Below are 23590 nucleotides of genomic sequence, written 5' to 3' on the forward strand. Positions count from 1 at the left end.
CATTTCCCTGATGATTAGTGATGTTGAGCATCTTCTCATGTGTCTGTTGGCCATTTGAATGTCTTCCCTGGGGAAAAATATGTTTATTCAGGTCCTCTGCCCATTTTTAAATCAGATTTTTTGTTTTGTTGATATTGAGTTGTGTGAATTCTTTGTATATTTTAGGTATTAACCCCTTATTGTATATATTATTTGCAAATATCTTCTCCCATTCAGTAGGTTGTTTTTTCATTTTGTGATGGTTTCCTTTGCTGTGCCAAAGCTTTTTAGTTTGATTAGGTCCGATTAGTTTATTTTTACTTTTGTTTCCCTTGCCTGAGGAAAGAGATCCAAAAGCTTATTGCTGAGACCAGTGTCAAAAAGTATACAGTCTATGTTTTCTTCTAGGAGTTTTATAGTTTCAGGTCTTACATTTAAGTCTTTAAGTCATTTTGAATTTATTTTTGTGCATGGTGTGAGAAAATAGTCCGTTTTGATTCCTTTCATTTAACTTCCAGTTTTCCCAACACCATTTATTGAAGACTGTCTTTTCCCCACTGTATGTTCTTGGCTCCTTAGTTGTAAATTAACTGCCCATGTAAGTGTGGGTTTATTTCTGGGCTCTCTATTCTGTTCCATCGAACTATGTGTCTATTTTTGTACTAGTATCATAAAGTTTTGATTACTGTAGCTTTGTAGCATAGTTTGAAATCAAGGAGTATGATACCTCCAGCTTTGTTCTTTCTCATGATTGCTTTGGCTATTCTGGGTCTTCTGTGGTTCTATACAAATTTTAGGGTTATTTGTTCTAGTTTTGTGAAAAATGCCAAAAACGTATTTTGATAAGGTTTGCATTGAATCTGTAGGTTGCTTTGGGTAGGAATATTTTAGCAATACTAACTCTTCCAATCTATGAACATAGAATATCTTTCCATTTACTTGTATCTTCAGTTTCTTTCATCAGTGTCTTATAGTTTTCCAAGTACAGGTCTTTCACCTCCTTGGTTAAATTTAATCCTAGGTATTTTATTCATTTTGATGCAATTGTAAATGGAATTGTTTTCTTCATTTCTCTTTCTGATAGTTTGTTATTAGTGTACAGAAATGTAACTGATTCTGTATATTGATTTTGTATCCTGCAAATTTATTGAATTCATTTATTAGTTCTAATAGTTTTTTGATGGAGTCTTTAGGGTTTTCTATGTATAGTATCATATCATCTGCAAATAGTGACAGTTTTATTTCTTCCTTTCCAGTTTAGATGTCTTTATCTCTTTTTCTTTTCTGATTGCTATGGCTAGGACTTCCAGTACTGTGTAGAATAAAAGTGGCAAAAACGAATATCCTTGTTTTGTTCCTGATCTTTGAGCCATCTTCACCATTGAGTTTTCACCATTGAGTATTATGTTAGCTGTGCTTTTGTCATAGATGGTCTTTATTATATTGAGGTATTTTCCCTCTATATGTTCTCTGTCTCTCTCTGTGTCTTTCTCTCTCTCTCTCTCCCCTCCTTCTGGGACCTCTATAGCACAAATGTTAGTATACCTGATGTTGTCCCAGAGGTCCCTTAAACTAATCTCTCTTAAAAAGAGAGATTTCTTTTTTGCTGTTATGATTGGGTGATTTCCAATACCTCATCTTCCAGATTGCTGATCTGTTCTTTGGGATCTTTTAATCTGCTGTTGATTCCCTTAATGTGTTCTCATTTCAGTCATTGTAATCTTCAGTTCTAATTGGTTCTTTTTTATATTTTCTATATTTTTGTTGAAGTTCTCACTGAGTTCACCCCTTCTTCTCCTAAGTTTGGTAAGCATCTTTGTGAGTATTACTTTGAATTCTTTTCTCATAAATTGCTTATCTCCATTTTGTTTAGTTCTTTTTCTGGAGTTTTGTCTTATTCTTTCATTTGGAAAGTATTCCTTTGTCTCCTCGCTTTGCCTAACTCTTTGTGTTTGTTTCTATGTATTAGGTAGATCAGCTCCATATCCTAGTCTTGAGAGAGTGGCCTTATGTGTGGCACAATTCCCCATGGTCACCAGAGCCAGTTTTTCCTGGGGTTTCCCCTGTTTGGGCTTCATGCACCCTCTTATTGTGGTTGGGCCACAATTGCTGTGGGCACACTGGTTGAGGGGGCTGGCCCCAGGCCTGGCTGGCTGCAAAGCTTGGTTGTGACTGCTGTAGGTGTGCTGTGGGTGGCACTGACCCCCAAGTGGGAGCTTCTTGGAGGGGGTGCTGATGCTGGCCAAGGTGGCTCACCAGGTTGGATGGGGTAAGTGCCACTTTGGAGGGGCACCAGTGCCAGCTCGTGCCACCTGCCCGATGGAGGGGACATGGAGTGGCTTTAGAGGGGCCTTCCAAGGTGGGTCCTCAAGGGAATGTTGGGGCAGGGTACACAGTGTTAGCTAGGTTGATTGAAAGTAACAGAAATGGTGCCCACCAGTCCTGGGCCAGCCAGATAGGTGGCAGAAGAGTTAAAAAAATAAAAATAAAAAGGTGCCCACAAGTGCTTCTGCCACTGGAGAAAGTTATGCCAGATTCCTGCCCCTCCAAAATATGTCCTAATATTAGTCAATGAATTTCCTTCTTGTACGACTCAGGTGTTTTTCAAGCTGTTGCCTCTCTATTGGGACCAGGAGCAAGTGAGTTTGTACACAAGCATTGTCTGCAGTTTCCCGCAGTCCTCTGGCTCTCCCGGCCCTAAGCCCCACTGGTTTTCAAAGCCAGACATTATGGAGGCTTGTCTTCCCGGTGCAAGAACCCTGGGCTGGGGAGCATGATGTGGGGCTTGGACCCCTCACTCCCCAGTGGGGACCTCCACAGTTGTGATATCCCTCCCACTTATTATTAGTTGCCTTATCGGGGGTGTGGGCTCTGATTAGACCACGCCTCTGCCCTCTTACCCATTCCCCACATGGCCTTTTCTTTATAGCCTTAGTTGTAGAAAATCTGTTCTGCTAGTCTTTAGGTTGTTCTCAGAGATAGTTGTTCTATATGTAGTTGTAGTTTTGGTGTGTCCATGGGAGGAGATGAACTCAGGATCTTCTAACTCCCCCATCTTGAGCTGAACCTTAAAGGCTTTTCTTATGAGATAAGTGGTGTTGTTAACAAATATGATTTTTTTAATATTCTGTGATGAAATGTGTTAACATTTGGAAAATCTGCATAATTCAGTAAATGTATACGTTTCAAATCAACACTGCTTGATGTTACAAAATCATGTGTAGGTAAGAGATCCATTCAAAGTTTAAGACAGATGCATAAATTTTAATGTAACAGAATAAAAAATTCATTTATATGGATTATACCATTAACCCTTAAGAAATGTCTATTTGTTGAGTTTTGGTACAGTATTAAACAATAGTCACAATTATCTGAAAAGACTGTGAAAACACATCTCCCTTTTCTAACTACTTATCTGTGAGAGGCTGGATTTTTTCATATGCTTCAACCAGAACAGTTGGATTCTTCAACCAGCTGACTTTTATTAAGCCAGAGATTATAAAAAATATAAAATAAGCTTATTTTTCTCACTAATTTTTTGTTTGTTTTGGAACATACAGTTTTCCCTCTAAAAATCGTTGCTTCTGTTAACATGTCATTAAGATTTTTATTATGTTAAAATGAGTAAATACATATCTTAAATTTCTCTTCTAATTTCGAATACACTGTTAATATAAAACTCATATAAACAAAATCTTTGTGGGGTCCTCAAAATTTTTTAAGCATATAAAGTGTTCCTGAGCCTAAAAAATTTGGGAATTGCTGTTTTAACCCAAACACTCTTATAATGTTGAGAGTTTTAGAACTTGTTTGTAGCAAGAGGGGTGGGAATCATAAATATTTGGGGCTTTTAATATTGCACTAATTGCATAATAAAAGTAACTGCCTTTGCTCAGGATTGGCTCTGCTTTAATACCATTTCTAATAACCAAAGCATTTCTCACCTATCATTAATGAAATAAGCTAAGCTGGGAAAGTAGACTAGAGTGGAATAAAATTTACCCTTCTCTTGGTCACACTCTGTACCATTTAATGACGATTTCTAATATTTATTTAGCAAGTCAGTCTACAAAGTACATTCACACTCATTTAATTTTCATTAACAATATTTTATTGCCATCCTCAATTTACAAATGAGGCAAAGAAGTTGTAATTATCTAAAAATCATACGTTCAGAAATTTATAGAGCCACACATAGTAAACAAGGGAGCATGGCACAGAAGAAAGAATGCGTTCCTCAGGATTAAGAGCTTAACTTGAATCTACGTCCACTGCATAGCTAGTAACCAGGTTTGTGTCTCAATCACATTTAAGTCAGTTGCCATATTTTCCCTTCGGAAAAATGGGTAACATAATACCTATGTTATCAAGTAGCTATGAGAATTAAACTAGATAATATATATAAAGTACTTGCTCTATGGAAGATTCTCAATAAATGGTAGCTCACTCTCGAGAGCTCTGGAAAGGATCATTGCCATGGTTTGCTGATAACTGGACCCTTGACTCTTTATAAATATCAAAAATATGTGGATCATATTAGTTGCTCTTAAGCCAACAAGTTAAGTGGGAGAGGCAGTAGATAAGAAGACCATGATTAACTTATTTTGTGAAATCTTTTTGTAGGTGAGTTCCTAAAAAGGCTAGAAGAAAAGGAAGCTCTGATAAACCAACTTTCCAGGGAAAAGATTACCTTCACTCTGCAGATTCAAGACCTGAAATGGCAATTGGCAGAAGAGACCAAAGTCATGCATCTATTCTTTCTCACCAGGAGCTTGACTGTATGTTAAAAGAAAAAATAGTGCTTGCTAGGTCAGCCTGAATATCTTCTCATATAAAAGAAGGGGGGAAAGTGCCCTAGAAGTTATGGAAAAAGATGTGTTGGATCTTATACATGCCAGAAAGGACTCTGATCACTGAAGGAACATCCTCAGTAATTTAGATCACTTCTCTAGTTTGTCAGATTTAGAGCAAACAAAGTATGTGTTTCCATTTTACACTATTGCTAGAACAGAAAGTCGGCGAAGTTCTTTATGGGTCTTTGATTCTGAATTGCACAAAGAAGTGGAATTAAATAAAAGAGCAGGATAAAATGAATGGGGCTGGATTAGCTCAATATTATTTTCAAATGTCAATATATTATAAATATTAGTCATTATTAGTCATTTCTTCCCAAGAGAATATATAATGTTGCTCGCAGGTGACCACAGTGAAAGTGGTTCTTTAATGTTAAAGCATAGTGACTAAGATGAGAGATGGATTTTTGAGCCCTGGTATTCAAGTCCGTTCTTAGTTCATATTCAAGGCCTCTTTCTTACTAAGACCCCAAAGGACTTCACTTGTATATAATCTCACTGCAACTCTTCAGACTTCAGTTTTTAAATGTTTTATTTTATTCCTTCCACTCTCCTTATTTTCTATATCATACGTACATTTTCAAATTACTGTCATGATTTGTGCATCAGACATCATGCTAGATGCTTCTCTCGTGCCATATAAACCTTCATATATAAGTCCTATGAAACTGGTAGAATTATATTTTTTTACATGAAGTAACCAAGGCTTTGAGAAGACAACTCATCCAAGGTCATACAGCTGGTAGTATACTGTGAAGGAAGTATAGTAGGTTGTGAAATGACTAGATTTATAGTTTAGAAGATCTCTCTGGCTGACTTCCCAGTGGCTTCCAACTGGCATACAAGGCCCCCTTTCTTGTCTCCAGCCTCCTTTGGTGACCTTACCTTCCACAGCTGCCTCTGTCATTTACTCCCCTCCAGTCACCTTGGCCTCCTTGCTGCCCCTTACACAAGCTGCCATCATTCAGGCCTTAGGACGTTTGTAGCTGCTATTCCCACTGTTTGAAGGCCCTTCCCCAAGGCCTTTGGGGGATGATGAGAAAGAACCAAACATTCCTCATCATGTCAATCTGTTTTATGTTCTCAGTGCCGTCAGCAATGTTATTTAGTAATTTTTGTACATGTTTGTTTTCTATATCCTCTTACTCCTTTTAGCTCCGTTGGACAAAGGCTTTGTCTCCATCTCTTTTACTTCAGTGAACACTATTGCTTAGAACAGGTGCTCAATAAATATATATTAAATAAGAGGAAGGGTAGCAATTTGAAGCCAAGTTTCCCAGATTCCAAAGCCTGTGTCCTTCTTAGGGTCGCTATGTATTATCGCTCCTCATTCACTGCCCAAAGGTGTCTGCCTGAGTCTGCCATTAACCAAGCCTTGTGCTTTCAGAGCTGCATCTACCTAAGAAGATGCTGTTTCCTAATTTGCATTAAGGACCCATGAGGACTGGCAGCGACCCTGGTTCTTCACACTAGACTAGGTTATCTCTTGGGAATGAGGTTGCTAGGTTAACCAGACCACCCCTTAAGTGCCAGCAATAGTCATTAAACTGAGCTCTACTGTCCAGTAAATACAGTAGCCACTACTACACTACAGGTGGCTACCTGAATTTAAATGGACATTAATTAAAATTAAATAAATTTTAAATTCAGTTTTGACTGCATTTGACCTTGTTTTGGGCACATTTTGAGTGTTTAACAGCCACGTGGCTACTGTTTACCATATTGGCAGTGTACATATAGAATATTTTCATCACTATGGAAAGTTCTATTGGATAGTACTGCTTTAAAGTTTTAAAGTTTTTAGGGATTTACATGTGAAATAAAAGGTTTTGTTTTCCTTACAAATAGAATGAAAAGACTAGAGAAAACTCATTGGTCCTTCCTAGTCCAAACAAGATCTAACTCTTGTATATTGCTAAATATAAATTTTATTACCTAAATGATGGTGAGTGTTCTTCTTGCTGCCTTTGCATTCTGCACTATTTCTAGAACTCCAGGCCTGTCTATTGTTGAAGCCCACATAGTCAGGCTGGCATTTCCCTAAATAGTACACTCTTCCTTGTTGTAACGGCAGCAATTAGATACTCTCTCCTTTCTCTTCTTGTCCCAAATTCTCTCCCTGGTATCATCTTACGAGGTTCAGGTTCAGCTTGCATTTGTGACAGGTGGTTATTAACCTTATCTAAAAAAGATGATGTCACCTCCAAGCCTTTCATCATTTGTTAATGGCTCTGGTGCCTTTTTTGTAACATATGTTGTGTCCCCTACAGTCACAGAGCACCCTGGCCCAGGCCGTGAAGTCGGCCAAGCATGACTGTGACCTTCTATGAGAGCAGTACCAGGAAGAGCAAGAGGCCAAGGCTGAGCTGCTCTGGGCCCTGTTCAAAGACAATGCTGAAATGGTGAAGTGGAGAACCAAGTATGAAGACGACACCATCCGGAGCACTGAGAACTTGGAAGATGCCAAGTGAGTGGGGCAGGGCTGCACAGAGGACTCTGAGAACAGTGACTTTGTCTTCGAGGCCACCTGTGTACACTAAGCTAATGCTCACCAAGTGTGTGAACTAGCCCAAGACCAAAGCTGAAACAGCCACCACTGGCAAGAAGCACATGCTCTAGAGGGGTTCAAAAATGAAAATTATAATACAGAGTGACAAAGACTAGAGAGAGGTCCTGGGGGAAAAAAAGAGGTTCTTTCTAGGGGTACAAGGGAAGTCTTCATAGATGTGACTTTGAACTAGGGTTTGAAAGTAGGCTAGCACGAAAATCCTGTGTTTCATTTGGAACACCAAAATAATGGAGTCCATGTGTGTACATGTCTCCGTACATTAAAGTCATCATGTCTCTGGTCTACAACTTGTACACTACAAAGTGGTCTGAAGGTGGACAGGGGCAGCTGGAAACGTATTAGGATTTGTCATCCTGCCTATGGGACAAAGCTTTCTTTGAAAAGAAAGCACTTTTGGGCCACCTCTAAGGTTAGGATATCGGTTTTATAGCCAACACTACATAAAGGCTTTAGAAGTTCTTCTCAGGAACTACAGAAGTTTGGGGCCCACATGAATCAAGACTTAGTACCAGGATGTAGGTCTAAAGCATTTTGCTCAGAGGTCAAAGGACTGTGTGTCTTTGAGAGAAAGTGTCAAACCATCCCCGGCTTATAATCATTAAAGGTTGGCTCAAAAGAGTGTATCCCTGGCTTGGTAGCTTGGCAGAAATTCAGGGCAGATCAATACATTTCTCTTTAGCATCAACCAAAAATATTATTTTTTCAGTTCTTCACCTAAATCTTTGAAAGGCATTGCTGTGCACGTGCTGAACAGCTGCTGTGTTCTGTCCCTGAAGGGGTACCAAGCAATCTGTCTCTGTAGCCACAGTAACTTAAAAAGGGCTTTGGGATGACAGATACTAAAAATACCTTCAGTAAATGTGTTAAAAACTCTGGACTGCAGAAAAGTGGGGCTTTGAACTGAAATGGCGCCTCATATCCAAAATATGGCATTTGCTTCTAAAGTAAGATTTTTTTTTCCTAATAATTGAAGAATTCCGGTGAAAGTGTCTACCAGTCATTCTGTTTGAAGGTTTCTTAGGGAGGGACAGAAAAGAGGGAAAGTATATAGGTTACTTATGACCACATGGATTTGTTGGAACTAACAAATTGTGGTCCTGTAGTACATGACAACTAAAGAGAAATGATGGGCAAATGAGATAATATCCAAAGACTTTTTTTTTTTTGCTTTAAACTTAGTTGAACATCAAATAAATAAAGAATTGTCTGTATTATGATTTCCCACTAAAACCCCTAAGGGACGTGGAACTGCAAAACTAGGATTCCATTTTTTTTAATTGGAAAGTTGAGGATCTGTCTACTTAGATTTCCAGGCTGGGGTTCACATGATGAGTTAGTTTAGTGGAATCAAGCTCCCCTGAGACCCCATTTATTGCTTCTGAGTTCCCCAAGGATAGGGATCTGATTTCTTCATCTCCCACACCTTCTTGCATATTCTAGGAAACTACATAGGTGCTTATGGTTGGCAAGTTGAGCAGCAAAATTGTAGCTGGTAGTAAATGTAGAGCAACATTATCAGTCAAATGAAGGTGATCAATTGTCCAGTTTGCCCTGGACTTGCCCAGTTTGAGCACTGATAGCCCCATGTCCTGGTACAACCCCTCAGTCCCCCAGCAGTTGGTCACCCAAAGTAAAATTCCAATTTTCTGGTTCCAATTGAGCATTTCTAAAGTAGTTAAAATATGTGTAATTATTTTACAAGACTCCTGTTTTAGGTGGGATAAAGCATCAGAATCTTTTTTTTTCCTCCCTTATTGAGATATAATTGACATATACCATTGTGTAGGGTGTACAAGTAAGGTGTAAAATGTGATAATTTGTTATATGCACATGTTGAGAAATCTTTACTACAGCATGATTAGTTAACACTTCCTTTACCCCACTAAATTACCATTTTATTGTTGTTGTTATGGTGAGAACACTAAAGCTCTATTCTCATAGCAACTCTCACATATACGATACAGTATTATTTTTTTTTATAAATTCATTTATTTTATTTATCTTTGGCTACTTTGGGTCTTCGTTGCTGCGCGTGGGCTTTCTCTAGTTGTGGCAAGCGGGGGGGCTACTCTTCATGGCGGTGCGCGGGCTTCTCACTGCAGTGGCTTCTCTTGTTGCAGAGAACGGGCTCAGCAGTTGGGGCTCATGGGCTCCAGAGCGCAGACTCAGTAGTTGTGGCACACGGGCTTCGTTGCTCTGCAGCATGTGGGATCTTCCCGGACCAGGGCTCGAACCCGTGTGCCCTGCATTGGCAGGCGGATTCTTTAACCACTGTGCCACCGGGTAAGCCCACAATACAGTATTATTAACGATAGTCACCATGTGGTACAGCAGAATCTCTTCTTACCAGTTAAGAAAAATGAAGCAAAGATGTGAAGTGACTATGGTTAGAAAGCCAGTGAGCAAGGAGTGTTGTTGGAGCCCAGGTCTTTCTTAGACACTGAGCACAGACTGGTTTTTGCAGGATTCCACCAAAAGGGGGCTTTATGAGCACACTGCTCTGTTGGGCTGCTGTGTGGAACATGTTAATTCCTGAGGATCTTTTTCTGTTTAATAACTGTAGATTGGCAAAAGCTTTGGTACATACAGTACCTTTCATCTAAGAGGTGCGATGAGTGAGTAAGACTGGGACTGCCAGTGTCCCTGCAGGAGATGGGAGCAAGAGAACACTTTGCATCCATAAGGAAGCGTATGAGCATTGTAAGGACGGTAGAGGAAGCATTTTAATAAGCCACTGAATCTCAGAGGATTCTGGAGGGAGGACAAACAGGGGCTAAAGTACCCCCGATAGCAGTAGGACCTGATAAGTGAGCATAACGCTGGGATGGATGTGGGTATATAAATTTGGGAAGAGGAGCTGAGATGGAGGAGAAATTCAGAGCAAAGATTATCGGGCATGTTTAGGAGTCCCATGATGAGAGGGGGAGACTGAGCAGGAGAGAGCCAAAGAATGCTCCTTGGAAGCAATAAAGCCAAGGAGCTCTTTAGAGACTAGACGTGCCCCAAGACTTTTAACGGTTGCTTACTGTTGGGTGTTCAGTACCATCTTCCTCTTTCTCCCATTTCTTATGAAGTCTTCGATAAAGTCTGTATTGCTTACTTAAGGTTCAGGGGAAGCAGATACTTACAGGGATTCAGAGGTTCTGAGTTTCAAGTCCAGGTTGGCAAAGGGTGGAGGGGAAATAAAGGACATGTGGACACAGTAGCCATAGTGTGGTGGTCAGCAGACATCTGGGTTCCACAGGCACAAGGAGGTCATTGTCAGACACAAGCTGCTTCCCCTTCAGACTATGAAGCCACCCTCAAGGCCCCCCCTATTTGTACCCGAGTGCTGTGTTTAATAAGGACACACTGCACGAGCTCTCTGAGGGTTGTGGCTTCACTCGCCCTTTGGGGGTAGGAGTTTATTTATTTATTTTTGCTGTGTTGGGTCTTCGTTTCTGTGCGAGGGCTTTCTCTAGTTGTGGCAAGCGGGGGCCACTCTTCATCGCGGTGCGCGGCCTCTCTTGTTGTGGAGCACAGGCTCCAGACGCGCAGGCTCAGTAGTTGTGGCTCACGGGCCTAGTTGCTCCGCGGCATGTGGGATCCTCCCAAACCAGGGCTCGAACCCGTGTCCCCTGCATTAGCAGGCAGATTCTCAACCACTGCGCCACCAGGGAAGCCCCTCACTCGCCCTTTGGACCTCCCCTTCTCAGGAAGAAGCTGGCAATTCGGTCGCAGGAGGCTGCCGAAGCCATGGGGGTGGCCCATGCCAGAAGGGCCTCCCTGGAGAGGGCCAGGCTCCGACCGCAGCTCGAGCTCGGGGACACCCTGTGGCATCGTGGGAAGGCGTGTCGTGCAGCCACTGCGCTGGACCGGCTGCAGCAGCACTTCGACCAGTGCCTGGACGGCTGGAGGCGGGAGCACGAGTAGCCTCAGACGATGCTAGGCACCCCGCAGAGGAGGCCCGGGCCCTCAGCACCCAGCTCCTCGAGCTCAGGCACACCTACGAGGAGAGCGCCGCGAGCCAGCGGACCCTCCGGAGGGAGAACAAGAACCTGAAGGGTACGTTGCCCTGGGAACCGGAGCAGGGGCCCCGGGAGGACCCTGCACCAAGGGCAAGGCTGCCTCGATGCGTAGAAACCTTAGCATCGTCCCGGCCTCGCTTGGGTCTTAACTTTTCCGTTTTGAATACTAACTTTGGATTTTTTTTTTTTTTTTTAAACTCCAGATACTATTTTCATTAAAGGAGTTCTAAACATAAGAGTACTTTCCTAACTTTAGCCCCAGTTCCTGTCCATAAAGGAAGCCTATTAAGAATTTCTTTATATCCATAACCTGCATAATATGCGTGCAGGTATTTTTTACTTAAATTACACATTATTCTATACCTTTTATTTTTTCCATTTATTAACTTATTTTCTAATTTAACAAATATTTCTATAGCCCATACTACGTGCCAGGCACTGTTCTATATATAACTATTCATTGTTTAAGTCTCAGAACAGCCTTATGTGTTAGTCTATCTGTAAAATGCAGATTAGATTGAGTCATTTAAGGTTAAGAACTTGGCCGAATTCGCATTTGATAAGTAGCAGATCTGAGGTTTGAGCCCAGCCAGCTTGATTCCGGCATATACACACTTAACTATGGTCTCTGCCACCTCCCATGTGCCTGTAGCTGGAGCCCTACCAAGTGACTGCTATTAGCGACAGAGTGTTTTATGATAAGGCTGACTAACACGTTTAACTAGACCTTATTAATTTTAGATAAAAATTTTCACAATTATAAATAATCCTATATTGTACATCCGTGTACAATGGGGACGTGTGCAAATATTTCAGTAGGGTAGATTCCTAGATATGAAATTGCTGGATTAAAGGAGTGAATTTTCAAATTCTGAGATATTGCCCAGCAGCCCTTCAAAGAGGCTGCCAAGTTATACCAGCACCAACAGTGATGTGCATTACGACCCTGAGATGCCCTGGGAGTAAGTTCACTGCTATTGGAGGCATAAATGAAACTTGCTTTCTCTGTTGACCTACCTAGTCCATGAGCAGGTCACTGACTGGGCCTGTGAGAGGTGCTGGAACAGTTAGAAAACTTTCATGGCATCTGAACCACCTGGAGGGCTTGTTAAAACACGGTTGGCTGGGTCCCACCGTCAAGAATTTCTGATCCAGTAAGTCTAGGAGGGGGTCTAAGAGTTTGTATTTCTAACAAGTCCCCAAGCGAAGCTGGTGCTGTTCGTGTGGGGACCATACTTGCTCTGGGCTGGAGCCTGGGAAGAAGTCTTTTTTAAAAGCTCTCCGAGTGATTCTAAGGTATGGTCAGAGGAGAGAACCACTGCCTTGAGTTTTCTCCTGGGAGCCCCTCTTCTGGAGAGGCTTTATCAGAGAAGGATTTATTATTCACACGAGAATTGCCATCTCATGGGTTTGTTTTTGTAACTAAAAAATTCTTGTCACAGCCTATCCTAGCCGGGCATCTCAGAGCCAGAGGAGCGGTCAAGCTCTTGAATTCCTTCCACTGCCTCTGGACTGTGGGTAATTCCCGGAGCACTTGGCCCTGCTCCACAGCTCTTAGGTTGCAGAGGCTTCCTTCATGAACAGGCGGAACTGACAGTAACAGTGTCAGGTGCTGGAGGTTTTGTCACTTCTGGCTGCCTTGCTCTTTCAGAGACTTGTGTTCATCAGAGGGTTCATGCATTGGCTTCTGGCAGACAGTGACCCAGCTTATGCTGTAAGTTCCCATTCTGGTGTTGAGCAAGAGCTGACACAGTGGCCACCACCAGTATTGATAGCTAAGCTCTTCCACTGGAATAGTGATTCCAGATCTGGGTCCTAGAGCCCCACCGGGCAATATCTGGCATGGCTCTGACAAGCAGGACCACCATGTACAGTCACACAGGTTGTTCAATGCACAATACTCTAAGAAACACCATTCTCACCAGTTGTTGTAGGCAACTTTGTGGCAGATGCCAAAAGAATACTTTGAAGAGGGGATTCTTTTTTCTAATTCAAACAAACATCCCATATGTGCCAGCGGTGGCCTTGCCATCAAGTTACCAAGGATGGCATGACCAGGGTCCCAGTGGGCCTCTGGGAACAGTCTCTTGTGGCTGATATCATGGATCTGAGACTGGTTCTTTTCACTAACTTTGTTTTTCATCCCTCTCCAGAAGAGATTTCTAATCTGAAAAATCAGATGAAAGAAGGAAAGAAGAACTTAAGTGAAATGGAAAAGGTCAAGAAGTAGATTGAACAAGAAAAGACTGAAGTCCAAATGTCATCGCAAGAGGCCGAGGTATTACCTCCAGGGAGCAAAGCAGGCTTCCATCACTGTGACAGTGCAGAAGACCTGCATTCTAGTCACAACAAGAGCAAGAACACACCTATAACCCTTGACCCTTATTCAGGGGTTAACTGCATGCTAGGCCCTACGCCTGGATCTTTGTATGCACTATTGTATGTAATCACCCTAGCAAACTATTGTCCTCATTGTACAAATGAGGAAATCGAGGCTAGGGGAACAGGATAAACAATCGTGGATGCAAATCTCTTGATTATAAAGAAAACAAGAACCATGTCTATCTTGTTCCCTAATTTATCCCCAGTACCTAGACCCTCACTACTCTAAACGTGGCCTGCGGACTGGTTGCATGGGCATCACCAGGAAGCTTGTTAGAAATTCAGACTCTCAGCCCTCTCCCCAGCTCTGTTGGATCAGAATATGAATTTTAACAAGATCCCTGGGTGGTTCATATTTACCCTAACATTTGAGAAGCACTGGACTAGAACATTGCCTGGCATACAGTAGCGGTTCAATAAATATTTGTTGAATGTTGAATAACTAAATATCCTCATACCTGCCCCTCTCTTTAAATAAAATCAGTCGAAACACTTTTTTTTTCCAAAAAGAACTTTAGGTAGTTTTAAAAATGAATTCAAAGCAATGTTCTCAAACATTTTTTGCTGAAAGCTCATCTTTGTGTGGGTTGTTTGACAGGAGTGTTTTCAGTGTTATGGATTAAAAGTTCAGGAAAAATCTCTGACTTTATCCCTAGGTGTGTGCTAGTGATTGAAAGGACCCCTGAGAAAATCTTTTTGCCAAAGAGGGTGAACTCAGAAGGAAGTTATCCTGTCACGGTCATTAAGTAGTCAACAAGGCCTACAAAGCCTCTTTTCTCACAGCTGAATTTCATTTTCTTGACCTACCCTTTGACTAAGCACCCAGTCACATTAGAAATGCATCCCTCACCCACTCACCTTCCAACAGAGACAATAATTTTTAAAAGGCACAGCAAGTCCATTTCAGGCACGGGCCTTTTGAAAGGTGTGATAACGAAAAAATTAGACCCCAGAGGATTGCTCCGAGTCAAGCAATGTCTGATCAATTTATTTCACCACCACATTTCTGTAAGAAATCTACCAGACAGATGTGTCAATTGGACCGCTCTTGACACAGCTCTTGTCTTTTTATGCAAATTGTTTTCTGAGGCCTCTACATTTTATGTAGAATCCTTTCAGTTGGCAGTGTGGTGTCCCCTAACAAGGCTGGTCCTCGTAAAGTGGGTGAACTTTGTCTCATTCACTTGCTCCTTTTGGTCCCCGTCGGTTCTCTGGCCACCCTGGCTAGGGACTTTCTAAAGCCACCACCTTAACCCAAAGAAGTAACTTTTATGGTAGAAATTTCAAGCAACATGTGAAGCCAATGAGAGCTGTGATTGGGCGGGGCAACTTTAGCCCTATATGATGTATAGACATCTTTGTACATTAAATTGAGCTGCCTGTTGAAGGTGAGATGACTAAGGCCACAGCGCTCATACCATTCAGTAGCACTAGATGGCATTATATTCTATTCGCATTTTCTCAAGTTTTGTCTTCAGCTGCATCCATAAATACTTCATCAGCTTGGACATGTATTTGTAAAACTGGGTTATTTCTTTTCCTGAGTGAGCCTTTATGAGAAACGTTATCAGATTATTTTTGAAGTCACAAAACTCAAATTATCCCAGGTCACCTTCAAAGATTCACTTTCTCAGTGCATTCAAAAGGGTTAGAGGTGACAGTTTCCCCCTGAAGGGAGGGCATCATTCCCTTGGAGGAAATTGCTATACCAGCATTTGTTTTTTATTTATTTTCTTTTATATTGAAGTTAGTATTGAGAGAACAACAGCAAGGCTGTAAGCCATATTAAAGTCCCAACATCTTTCTTATTTTTATTTTGAAATTGCTATTCAGTTTTACCTTTTACTTTTGTTTTTTTTTTTTCTTCCTTGTGGTACGCGGGCCTCTCACTGTCGTGGCCTCTCCCGTTGCGGAGCACAGGCTCCGGGCGCGCAGGCCCAGCGGCCACAGCCCATGGGCCCAGCCGCTCCGCAGTATGTGGGATCCTCCCGGCCCGGGGCACGAACCCGCGTCCCCTGCATCGGCAGGCGGACTCCCAACCACTGCGCCACCAGGGAAGTCCTACCTTTTACTTTTGATGGTATGTGCTAAGCACTCCTCAGAAGAGGCTAGAAAAATTGCGTTTGCCCTCAGGACTGTCTGCCAATGGTTAACTGACCAATAGATGGTGGTCACCCCTTGTGCCCTTTATAAACATCCTCCTCAGTATCCTCCAAGTGTTCTGTTTGTTTCTTCTGTATGAATTTTATCTTTGGAACAGGCTTTAAAGATTTAATCAAATCTACACTTTCAAACTTGAAACACCTTTATAACATCCCTGGCAGTATTTGCCTTGCCTATATTTAAATACTCAAAGGGGCAGGAGATCTCCCTGCCTGTCAAAGCAATCCATTTGAAGTAATAGTAGTAATTATGGTGATAATGGCTCACACCAAGCATTATGTGTCAGGTACATCATAAATTCCTTTATTTGAGCGCTGTCCTGTTTCTTGCTCTCTGAATGCTTTCAACTTTTTTTCTATCCCCCTGTGATGTCCAGAAATAAATAAAAGCTTCCAGGTAGGAGTTATCACCTTCCTTGTTTTAGTTTTGATGCTTTTATTGATTCATCCCAAAGATGGAAACATTAGAAAAAGTCAAGGGTAATAAATTTAAAAATTGAAATATAGTCACAGACAAGATTGAAAACGTCTATTTTAAAAATGCGTTAGATTCCGGTTCTTGAGCTACAGCTGAAAGCCCTCAGAACATCAGATCTATAGGTGATTTGACAAACAAAAGTAATCACTTGTCTCTCATCCTGTTCCGATCTTCAGGGATGTGATTTGAACTTAGATTATTCCTAGCAATTCTAAAGAGAGCTCCATTAATGATATACATTTAGAGAAAAAAATACTTTTGTCCAAAAGTGGGCTGAATTTAGTGCTTTTTATTTATATATTTCAGGGAGCTCTGGAACGCAACGAAAGCAAGATTCTTCGTCTGCAGCTTGAACTCTCAGAAACTAAAGCAGAAATTGAAAGAAAGCTTTCAGAGAAAGATGAAGAAATAGAAAAATGTAGGTATTTACAATTATTTTGATGAGCAACAGTTGCATATTTTAGAATCCTTAACTGAACAGAACCCACTGTGTTTGTCTGCTTTTATGACCCTTGTTGGACTATTACCAAAGAAACAGCCTGTCTAACCCAACACTAGAATCTTTCTAGCAAGCTCAGCACTGTTAATATAAAGGAATACCTCTACATGATTACTATCAGTTTTTTATGATTTTCTTATAAAATTCTTTTTTTTTTTTTTTTTTTTTTTGGTGGTACGTGGGCCTCTCACTGTTGTGGCCTCTCCCGTTGCGGAGCACAGGCTCCGGACGCACAGGCTCAGCGGCCATGGCTCACGGGCCCAGCCACTCCGTGGCATGTGGGATCTTTCCAGACTGGGACAGGAACCCGTGTCCCCTGCATCAGCAGGCGGACTCTCAACCATTGTGCCACCAGGGAAGCCCTCATAAAATTCTTTTCGAGCAGCTTCTACTTGCATACAAGACTCAAGATAACACACCAAAAAAGAATAAGTATGTGGACAAGGACTGTGTATACTGTCTGGGTTTCCCTACAACAAGCTGCTTTCTTGAGCGTTCAAGACATTGACTGGTAATGCTAAACAGTGGAGGAAAAGAACTAAAAAATGTGATGCTGGGCATTAAAATTAATGTCAGATCAGAGTGAAGTTTCCACCTCCCCCCTGCCTGTACCTGTAGCCATTTGTTTGGAGAGGGGCCGAAGCCAAGAGCTAAGCTGCTTATGAATCCCTGTTGAAGCAGCTGAGTCTTAATAGTCAGGAAACTGAATTAAACAGGAATCCTGGGTTGCAGGATCTCTTCTTAGCTTCATCATAACAAGCTGATGATTTTAGAAATTTTGCTTCTTAGCTTCTCAGTGAAGTGAGGGAATGAAAGCAGCCCCATCCATGTCACAGAAGGTGGTGAGGAAGATCAGTGAGCTGATGTTGGCAAAGCGCTTCACACTCTAGATCAAAGGCACAATTATAAACACATGGAATTAACTATAATTGTATTATCCATTTGATCTCTTCCCTTAAGTCAATGCCATGTGTCAGCATGGAAAAGCATTTTTGAGTCGGAGGTTCAACTGGCAATTTGCTTTTAACGTGTTCGTTTAACAGTTAAAAGAAAAAGTTACCATGTTCAATTGAACTGGCCTCTTACCCATAGCCCATCTTCAGACAAAACTCCCATGGGGGTCATTTTTTTAATGAGGATGTCAAGCCACATTTGGTCCTCTGTGTGCTTTTTAAGTTATCTTTGCTCTCACTCACTGGCACTTTCCTCTGTAGGACTGACTGTAGGGGTGAATTCTGGTCTACTTAAGAGGCTCTGAGTCCATGTGTAAAAGAATTTTTTTTTTTTTTGATGGAGGGCAAAAACATTGGGCCTTGATATTTGCCCTACTTCCTTCCATGAGGAACAAAAACAAATGTCTCCTTGCGCAGTTAAAAAAAACAAAAAAAAACCCCTCGTTTCAGGTAACGTCAAACCTGTGCCTATTAATAAACCCAGCTAAGTAAAACTGAACCCTGAGAGTCTGCATCTTGTCAGATACATCTGAATGTTGCAGAGCTGTTCACCAATTATAATAATTTTAGTGCAAAGGAAGCTGGAGATCCAAACAGCTAGGGCTGGGAGAAGAAAGAACTGAAGACGAGGCAGGAGCTGCGAAGGGGCTGAAAAAAGAAGGGCGGTCGGAAGGGAGGAATAAGCTATTCATGAGTTCTAGTTAATGATTCATAGTAACTGTAATAGGTACATCCAGAAAGGAAAGAGGAGCATGTCTTAACAAAATATCACAAATACCATGCAGACCCTTTCGGTGTGAGTGCCCTGTGCCAGTGGAGATTGGATCAGAATGCCTCGGTCAAATCCAAGGGTTTAATCTGACTTCAGGGCTAGGAGAGGATGCGATCTTAAGGAAACTGAAGAGAATGCCAGGGGGAAATACTAGCAAAGCAGACGATTTTGAGCAATCAGGGGGAAACCAGGTAAAATCCAGAACTCAAGGGAAATATTGCCTGAGGGAAAGATGAGGTTCAAGGTCCTCTTTCACAGAATCCTTGGGAAGCTCCATAGAAACTGAAGGAGGCCTGTGAAGCAGGACCCGAGAAGCTGAAGGGACCAGGAGGACAGGAGACAGACTCAAAGGCACAACCTTGGTAGAGCTGCAAACTGGGTAACTCATTCACTCATTCTCTGCCACCCAGCCCGCTGCTCTTCCATTTGGTGAGGACTGATCCTGTATGAGCCGGGCTGGAAGCCTGTTGGTGGTGAAAGAATGAGCAGCTGGTACACAAGTTGTATGTTTCACTTGCTCAACAGATATTTGAGCGCTTCATGTTGGCAAGATGCTGTGCCTGCTCTTCTAGACGGAGCTTCCCAAACTTTTATGGAGTGTTAGGGCTTTTTTGTTTCCCTAAAAATGTTATAATGAGCAGAGCTGGAGGTAGGCAGGTGACAGTGCAGTCACTGCTGGAAGGAGGGGAGGAGCTTTGATGGCTGGCTTTGATCCTTGCCCTCGTCCACACAGGAAAGGAAGAGTGACATCATGGCTCCTTGAAGGTCGGCTGGCGGCCATGACTGCTGTCTAAGTCAGGCCCTGCTGCAAGGCCCCAGAGTGGGTTGAGAACAAGTTGGTCAGTTGCGTCCTGAATCTTCTGGGGCCACTGACTATATACATCCCCCTCCCAACTCAGGGTATTCAAGGTAAAGCTGAAATGTGTGGCAGTCTTCTCAGTGACCCAGAGCCAGGGTGCCCCTGGCCTGCATTCTGTTCTCCCTGGACACACCCAGTGAGGTGCTGTGGAAGGAGCTTTTGGGAATGAGGTATCGAAATGCCTTACTCTATCAAAATGTGCTTGTTTGCTTTGGTTTGATCATCTATGGAAGGGTTAGGTGTATGGGGTCACATGGTAGATATTTTTGGCTTTGCAGGACATAGAGTCTCTGTTGTAGCTACTCAACTCTGCAATTGTAGCTTGAAAGCAGCCATAGACCATAAGAAATTAAATGGTCATGGCTGGGCCCATAGCCCATAGTTTGCCCACCCCCAGCCTATGGCCTCAGGTACCTGGTAACATTCCGTCATCTTTTCCTTCCATATTGTTCACTCCTCTGAACTCAGTAATAGCGAACTTTGCCACATGGTCTCAATTTACATGTACTATCCAACTTAATTTCTTTTATTGTCTGAGTCTCTGCCAGAAGAATATGTTTAAATCTCTTCTCATTTCTAAGTAAAATATTTTAGTGCGACTTCAACAAGTAGCAGCTCAAACTCAGACATGGCATTTAGTTAGCAAAATATCTTGTTAATCACTTTAAAGCTGAATCGTATGTATTAGAATTAAGGGAAATCTTTCATTTCCCTGATATAGACGAGCAACATGGCAAGAGAAAAATATTACTGATTGAATTGACTGTCAATTTAAATCCTTAACTTTTTCAAGTTTTAAAAAAGAATGGTTTTGTTCTTGTTTGCATTTGGTTTCTTTCCTCAAATTGTGTTTCACATTTCAGAAAAAAAGAGGAAAGAAAGAAAAGGAACTTCTTACTATATTGCCCTGGTCCTGACTTCTTCATTTTTCTTAAGAAACATACTCAAGGAGCTTTCATTTTAAAGGTTTCTTGACTCTGCATGGAATATGCTGATTGTTTAGTGGCCATTCTCTAGGCCTGTGTTATACAGAAGCCTCTTAAACCGTAGCACTTTCTACTTGTCTGTAGGCACTCATGAAGTTTCATAAACAACTGTGGAAAAAGTACAATTTGAAACATTCATTTTTTCTGCCTAAGTAGAACATACCTCTGTACAGAGGATTTTGACACCAGCTTAGAGACGCCTTAGTGTTCCTGCATAAGGAGAGTCAACTGTGGCAAAAATGAGTTTCCTCATGTAAGACTGAGCGGTGTCTTAAAGCTTTCAGTGATGCTGAGTGTGTGTCACTGTAGTACTATGGGCTAGGGCTGCCATAACAAAATAGACTATGTAGCTTAAACAACAGAAATTTCTTTTCCCACATTTCTGAAGGCTGGAGGTCCAAGATCAAGTTGCTGGCAAATCTGAGCCTAAGACCTCTCTCCTTGGCTCGGAAGTGACCAACTTGCTGCGTCCTCACATTTTCTTTTCTCTGTGCACACCCATCCCTGTGTCTCTTTGTGTGTCCATATTTTCTCTTCTTATAAGGACATCAGTCAGATTGGATTAGGGCCTCCCCTAAGGGCCTCATTTAACTTAATCACCTCTTTAAAGGCCCTGTCTCCAAATTTACTCGAATTCTAAAGTACTGGGGGTTAGGGGCTTCAACATATGAATTTGGCTGGGGGGAAGAGAGGAGGGACAAAATTCAGCCATAACAGTCTCTAGTAACTTTACATGCTGGCATTCCTGTAGGATTCTGATCTGGGAGCAGAACAGAAGCCCAGGACCTAAGGATAGGAAGGAGAGGCTGGCCGCAGCATGTGGGAGCCAGGACATGGCGCTGGCAAAGGAGAGGTGCTGACTCTGGAACCAGAAAGAGTTCTTCCCTGTACATTTGCATAACTACTTCTGAAACCTCCGCCCCATCAGTGGGGTGAGGGTGGTCACAAAAAGTGGCACCTCCCCCTGTCACCCAATGGGAAACTCTGACCACACTCTTACTCCTCTGTAGGCTGTGTGACTTGCTGCTGGCCTCAGAGATCAGAATACAGGCTCAAAGACAAATCAGTGTGGAACCTAATTCTGACTCAAGATGAATATGTGTCTGCTATTTGTGCTGATGGGCTCTATGAGTATGTCTTGTCTTATCTGCCCAGTACTAGGCCCTGTTTCATAGGGTGAGCTTAACAGGGCCTGTGTTATAACAGTTACACTGTCCTGACTCACAACCACCAAATCTTGATGGCTTAAAACCATCAAAGCTTATTTTTGCTTTGTGTCAGAGTCCAACGTGGGGTAGGATAGAGAGTGGGCCACTAACCCAAGTCACTCAAGAACCCAGGTTCCTTCCATCTTCTGATGCCAGATCATCCATGTGTGGCCACCAAGTTTGCTATAGATGGGGAAGAGAGAGCACAGGATCACACAAGTAAAAGGCTGTATGTGTGAGGCTTGGAAACACTTCTGCCCGTAGTCCATTGGTCAGAATTCAGTCACATGGTCCCAGACTTACTGCAAGAGTGCTAGGAAATGATTGCCATGGGTTCCCCACAGTTTTTCATTGTCTCTCTGAACACACATCTATTGTGTAAGCTTCTGTCACTTTGCAAAAATGATTTCAGCATGGACCTTTCATTGTTATAAAGGCATATTGAAGTAATTCAACATCACACAGCAGTTGGTTTTCTCAGCCTATCCTTGGTTGTACTCCCAAACTCCTGGAGAAAGATAACCATGCTATTCTAGGGGAATTTGGTGTCACAGGCTGTTAGAGCAGGATTGCTGGCGATCAGGACTTATTCCAACCTGGGTGGCTCTTTCTTGCCATGTTCAGACATGTTTCACCGTTGAAAGTATTTAAATATTATGCCTGTCTGAAAGTGCATCCTTCCTTCACCCTTAGCCACTCTAGGGAATCTAGACTGTCCTGGAGGGGGTCTTAGATAAGGCGAAGACTGCCCCACAGGAACCTCAAAAAGATTCTGGTGCTTTTCTTGATTTTTCCGGGAAGTTGGTCTGGGAATCTTAGTCTGTTATGGTGCACAAATGCTCACTGACCTAACCCTTCCATCTCCATGGTTTCCAAATGAAGACCCTTCAGACTCATTTTGTTAATTACACAGAATTTTTCTTGAATTTTAATTTTTTCTGATTCCTAAACAGTTGTGTGTACACAGCAGGTAACCTTTCTTAATTTGGGTGCATGATTTTTCCCCTGAATGTTATTCTAAAATTAGGAGGAAGCAGCAGTGTGCTATTGACTCCCTGCAGTCGAGTCTGGATTCTGAAGCTCAGAGCAGAATTGAGGCCACTGGGCTGAAGAGGAGCATGGAAGGGGACCTCACTGAGACGGAACTCCAGCTCAGCTGTGTCAACCGGCAGGTGTCAGAGGCAACCAAATCCCTGGGCCAGCTTCAGATCCAGATCAAGGTATTTTCAGTTGTAATGCAGGGGTGAGGCAGGGATGTCTCTGCTTATGGGAGCAAACCAAGCAGCAGGTTGTGTTGAGCAATAAACGTGAGGACAACAAATCTAATCCTTCAGGAGAGCAGGAAGATGCTTACGTTGAATCGCTGGGGCTTGTTCAGAGCGCGCATGCATAAGCGCAGGTCCCGCTTAACTGCCAGGGATCCGCGTCCCCGGCGCGTGTTTTCTCTTGCAGGACCTTTGGGCGCAGCTGGAGGACAGCACACACCTGAACAGTGAGCTGAAGCAGCAGTTGGTGGTGGCCGAGATGCGCAATGCTCTTCTCCAGGCTGAAATCGAGGAGCTAAGGGCCTCGCATGAGCAGACAGAACGCGGGAGCAGGCTGGCGGAGGAAGAGCTCCTGAAAGCCACAGGAAAAAAATCAATCTTTTCCACTCCCAGGTAGGGCCCGTAAACTCGCTATTAGCCATGTCAGCTGGTGGGAGGCAATGGATCCACACTGGTTGGCCTAGGACGGTACACGGTTGCCACGTGGAGCCTTGCAGGTGGCCGGTGAGGCAGGGAGAGCCTTTGGCAGCAGAGTGGCGGTCTCGCCCTTCATTCATCCCCAAATGCATTGGTTCCCTAGGGCTGCAGCAGCCAAGTTCCCAAACTGATTACAGAAAT

The 23590-nt window shown here is 42.6% G+C and overlaps 1 protein-coding gene across 1 annotated transcript in view; it reads left to right on the top strand.

Annotated features, from left to right (window-relative positions):
- Positions 1-23590, top strand: part of MYH15 (myosin heavy chain 15) — a gene marked incomplete at both ends in the record, with an annotated part of 182920 nt that overhangs the window by 128949 nt on the left and 30381 nt on the right. The window contains 12 exon segments of the mRNA XM_079705269.1: positions 4603-4721; positions 7103-7159; positions 7163-7299; positions 11097-11310; positions 11314-11338; positions 11341-11445; positions 13562-13635; positions 13639-13686; positions 16737-16852; positions 22735-22927; positions 23160-23336; positions 23339-23365. Of these exon segments, the coding sequence (XP_079561395.1) occupies positions 4603-4721; positions 7103-7159; positions 7163-7299; positions 11097-11310; positions 11314-11338; positions 11341-11445; positions 13562-13635; positions 13639-13686; positions 16737-16852; positions 22735-22927; positions 23160-23336; positions 23339-23365 (1292 nt within the window).

The sequence above is a fragment of the Hyperoodon ampullatus genome (assembly GCF_949752795.1).
Source record: "Hyperoodon ampullatus genome assembly, chromosome: 5".
NCBI classification, from domain to species: domain Eukaryota; kingdom Metazoa; phylum Chordata; class Mammalia; order Artiodactyla; family Ziphiidae; genus Hyperoodon; species Hyperoodon ampullatus.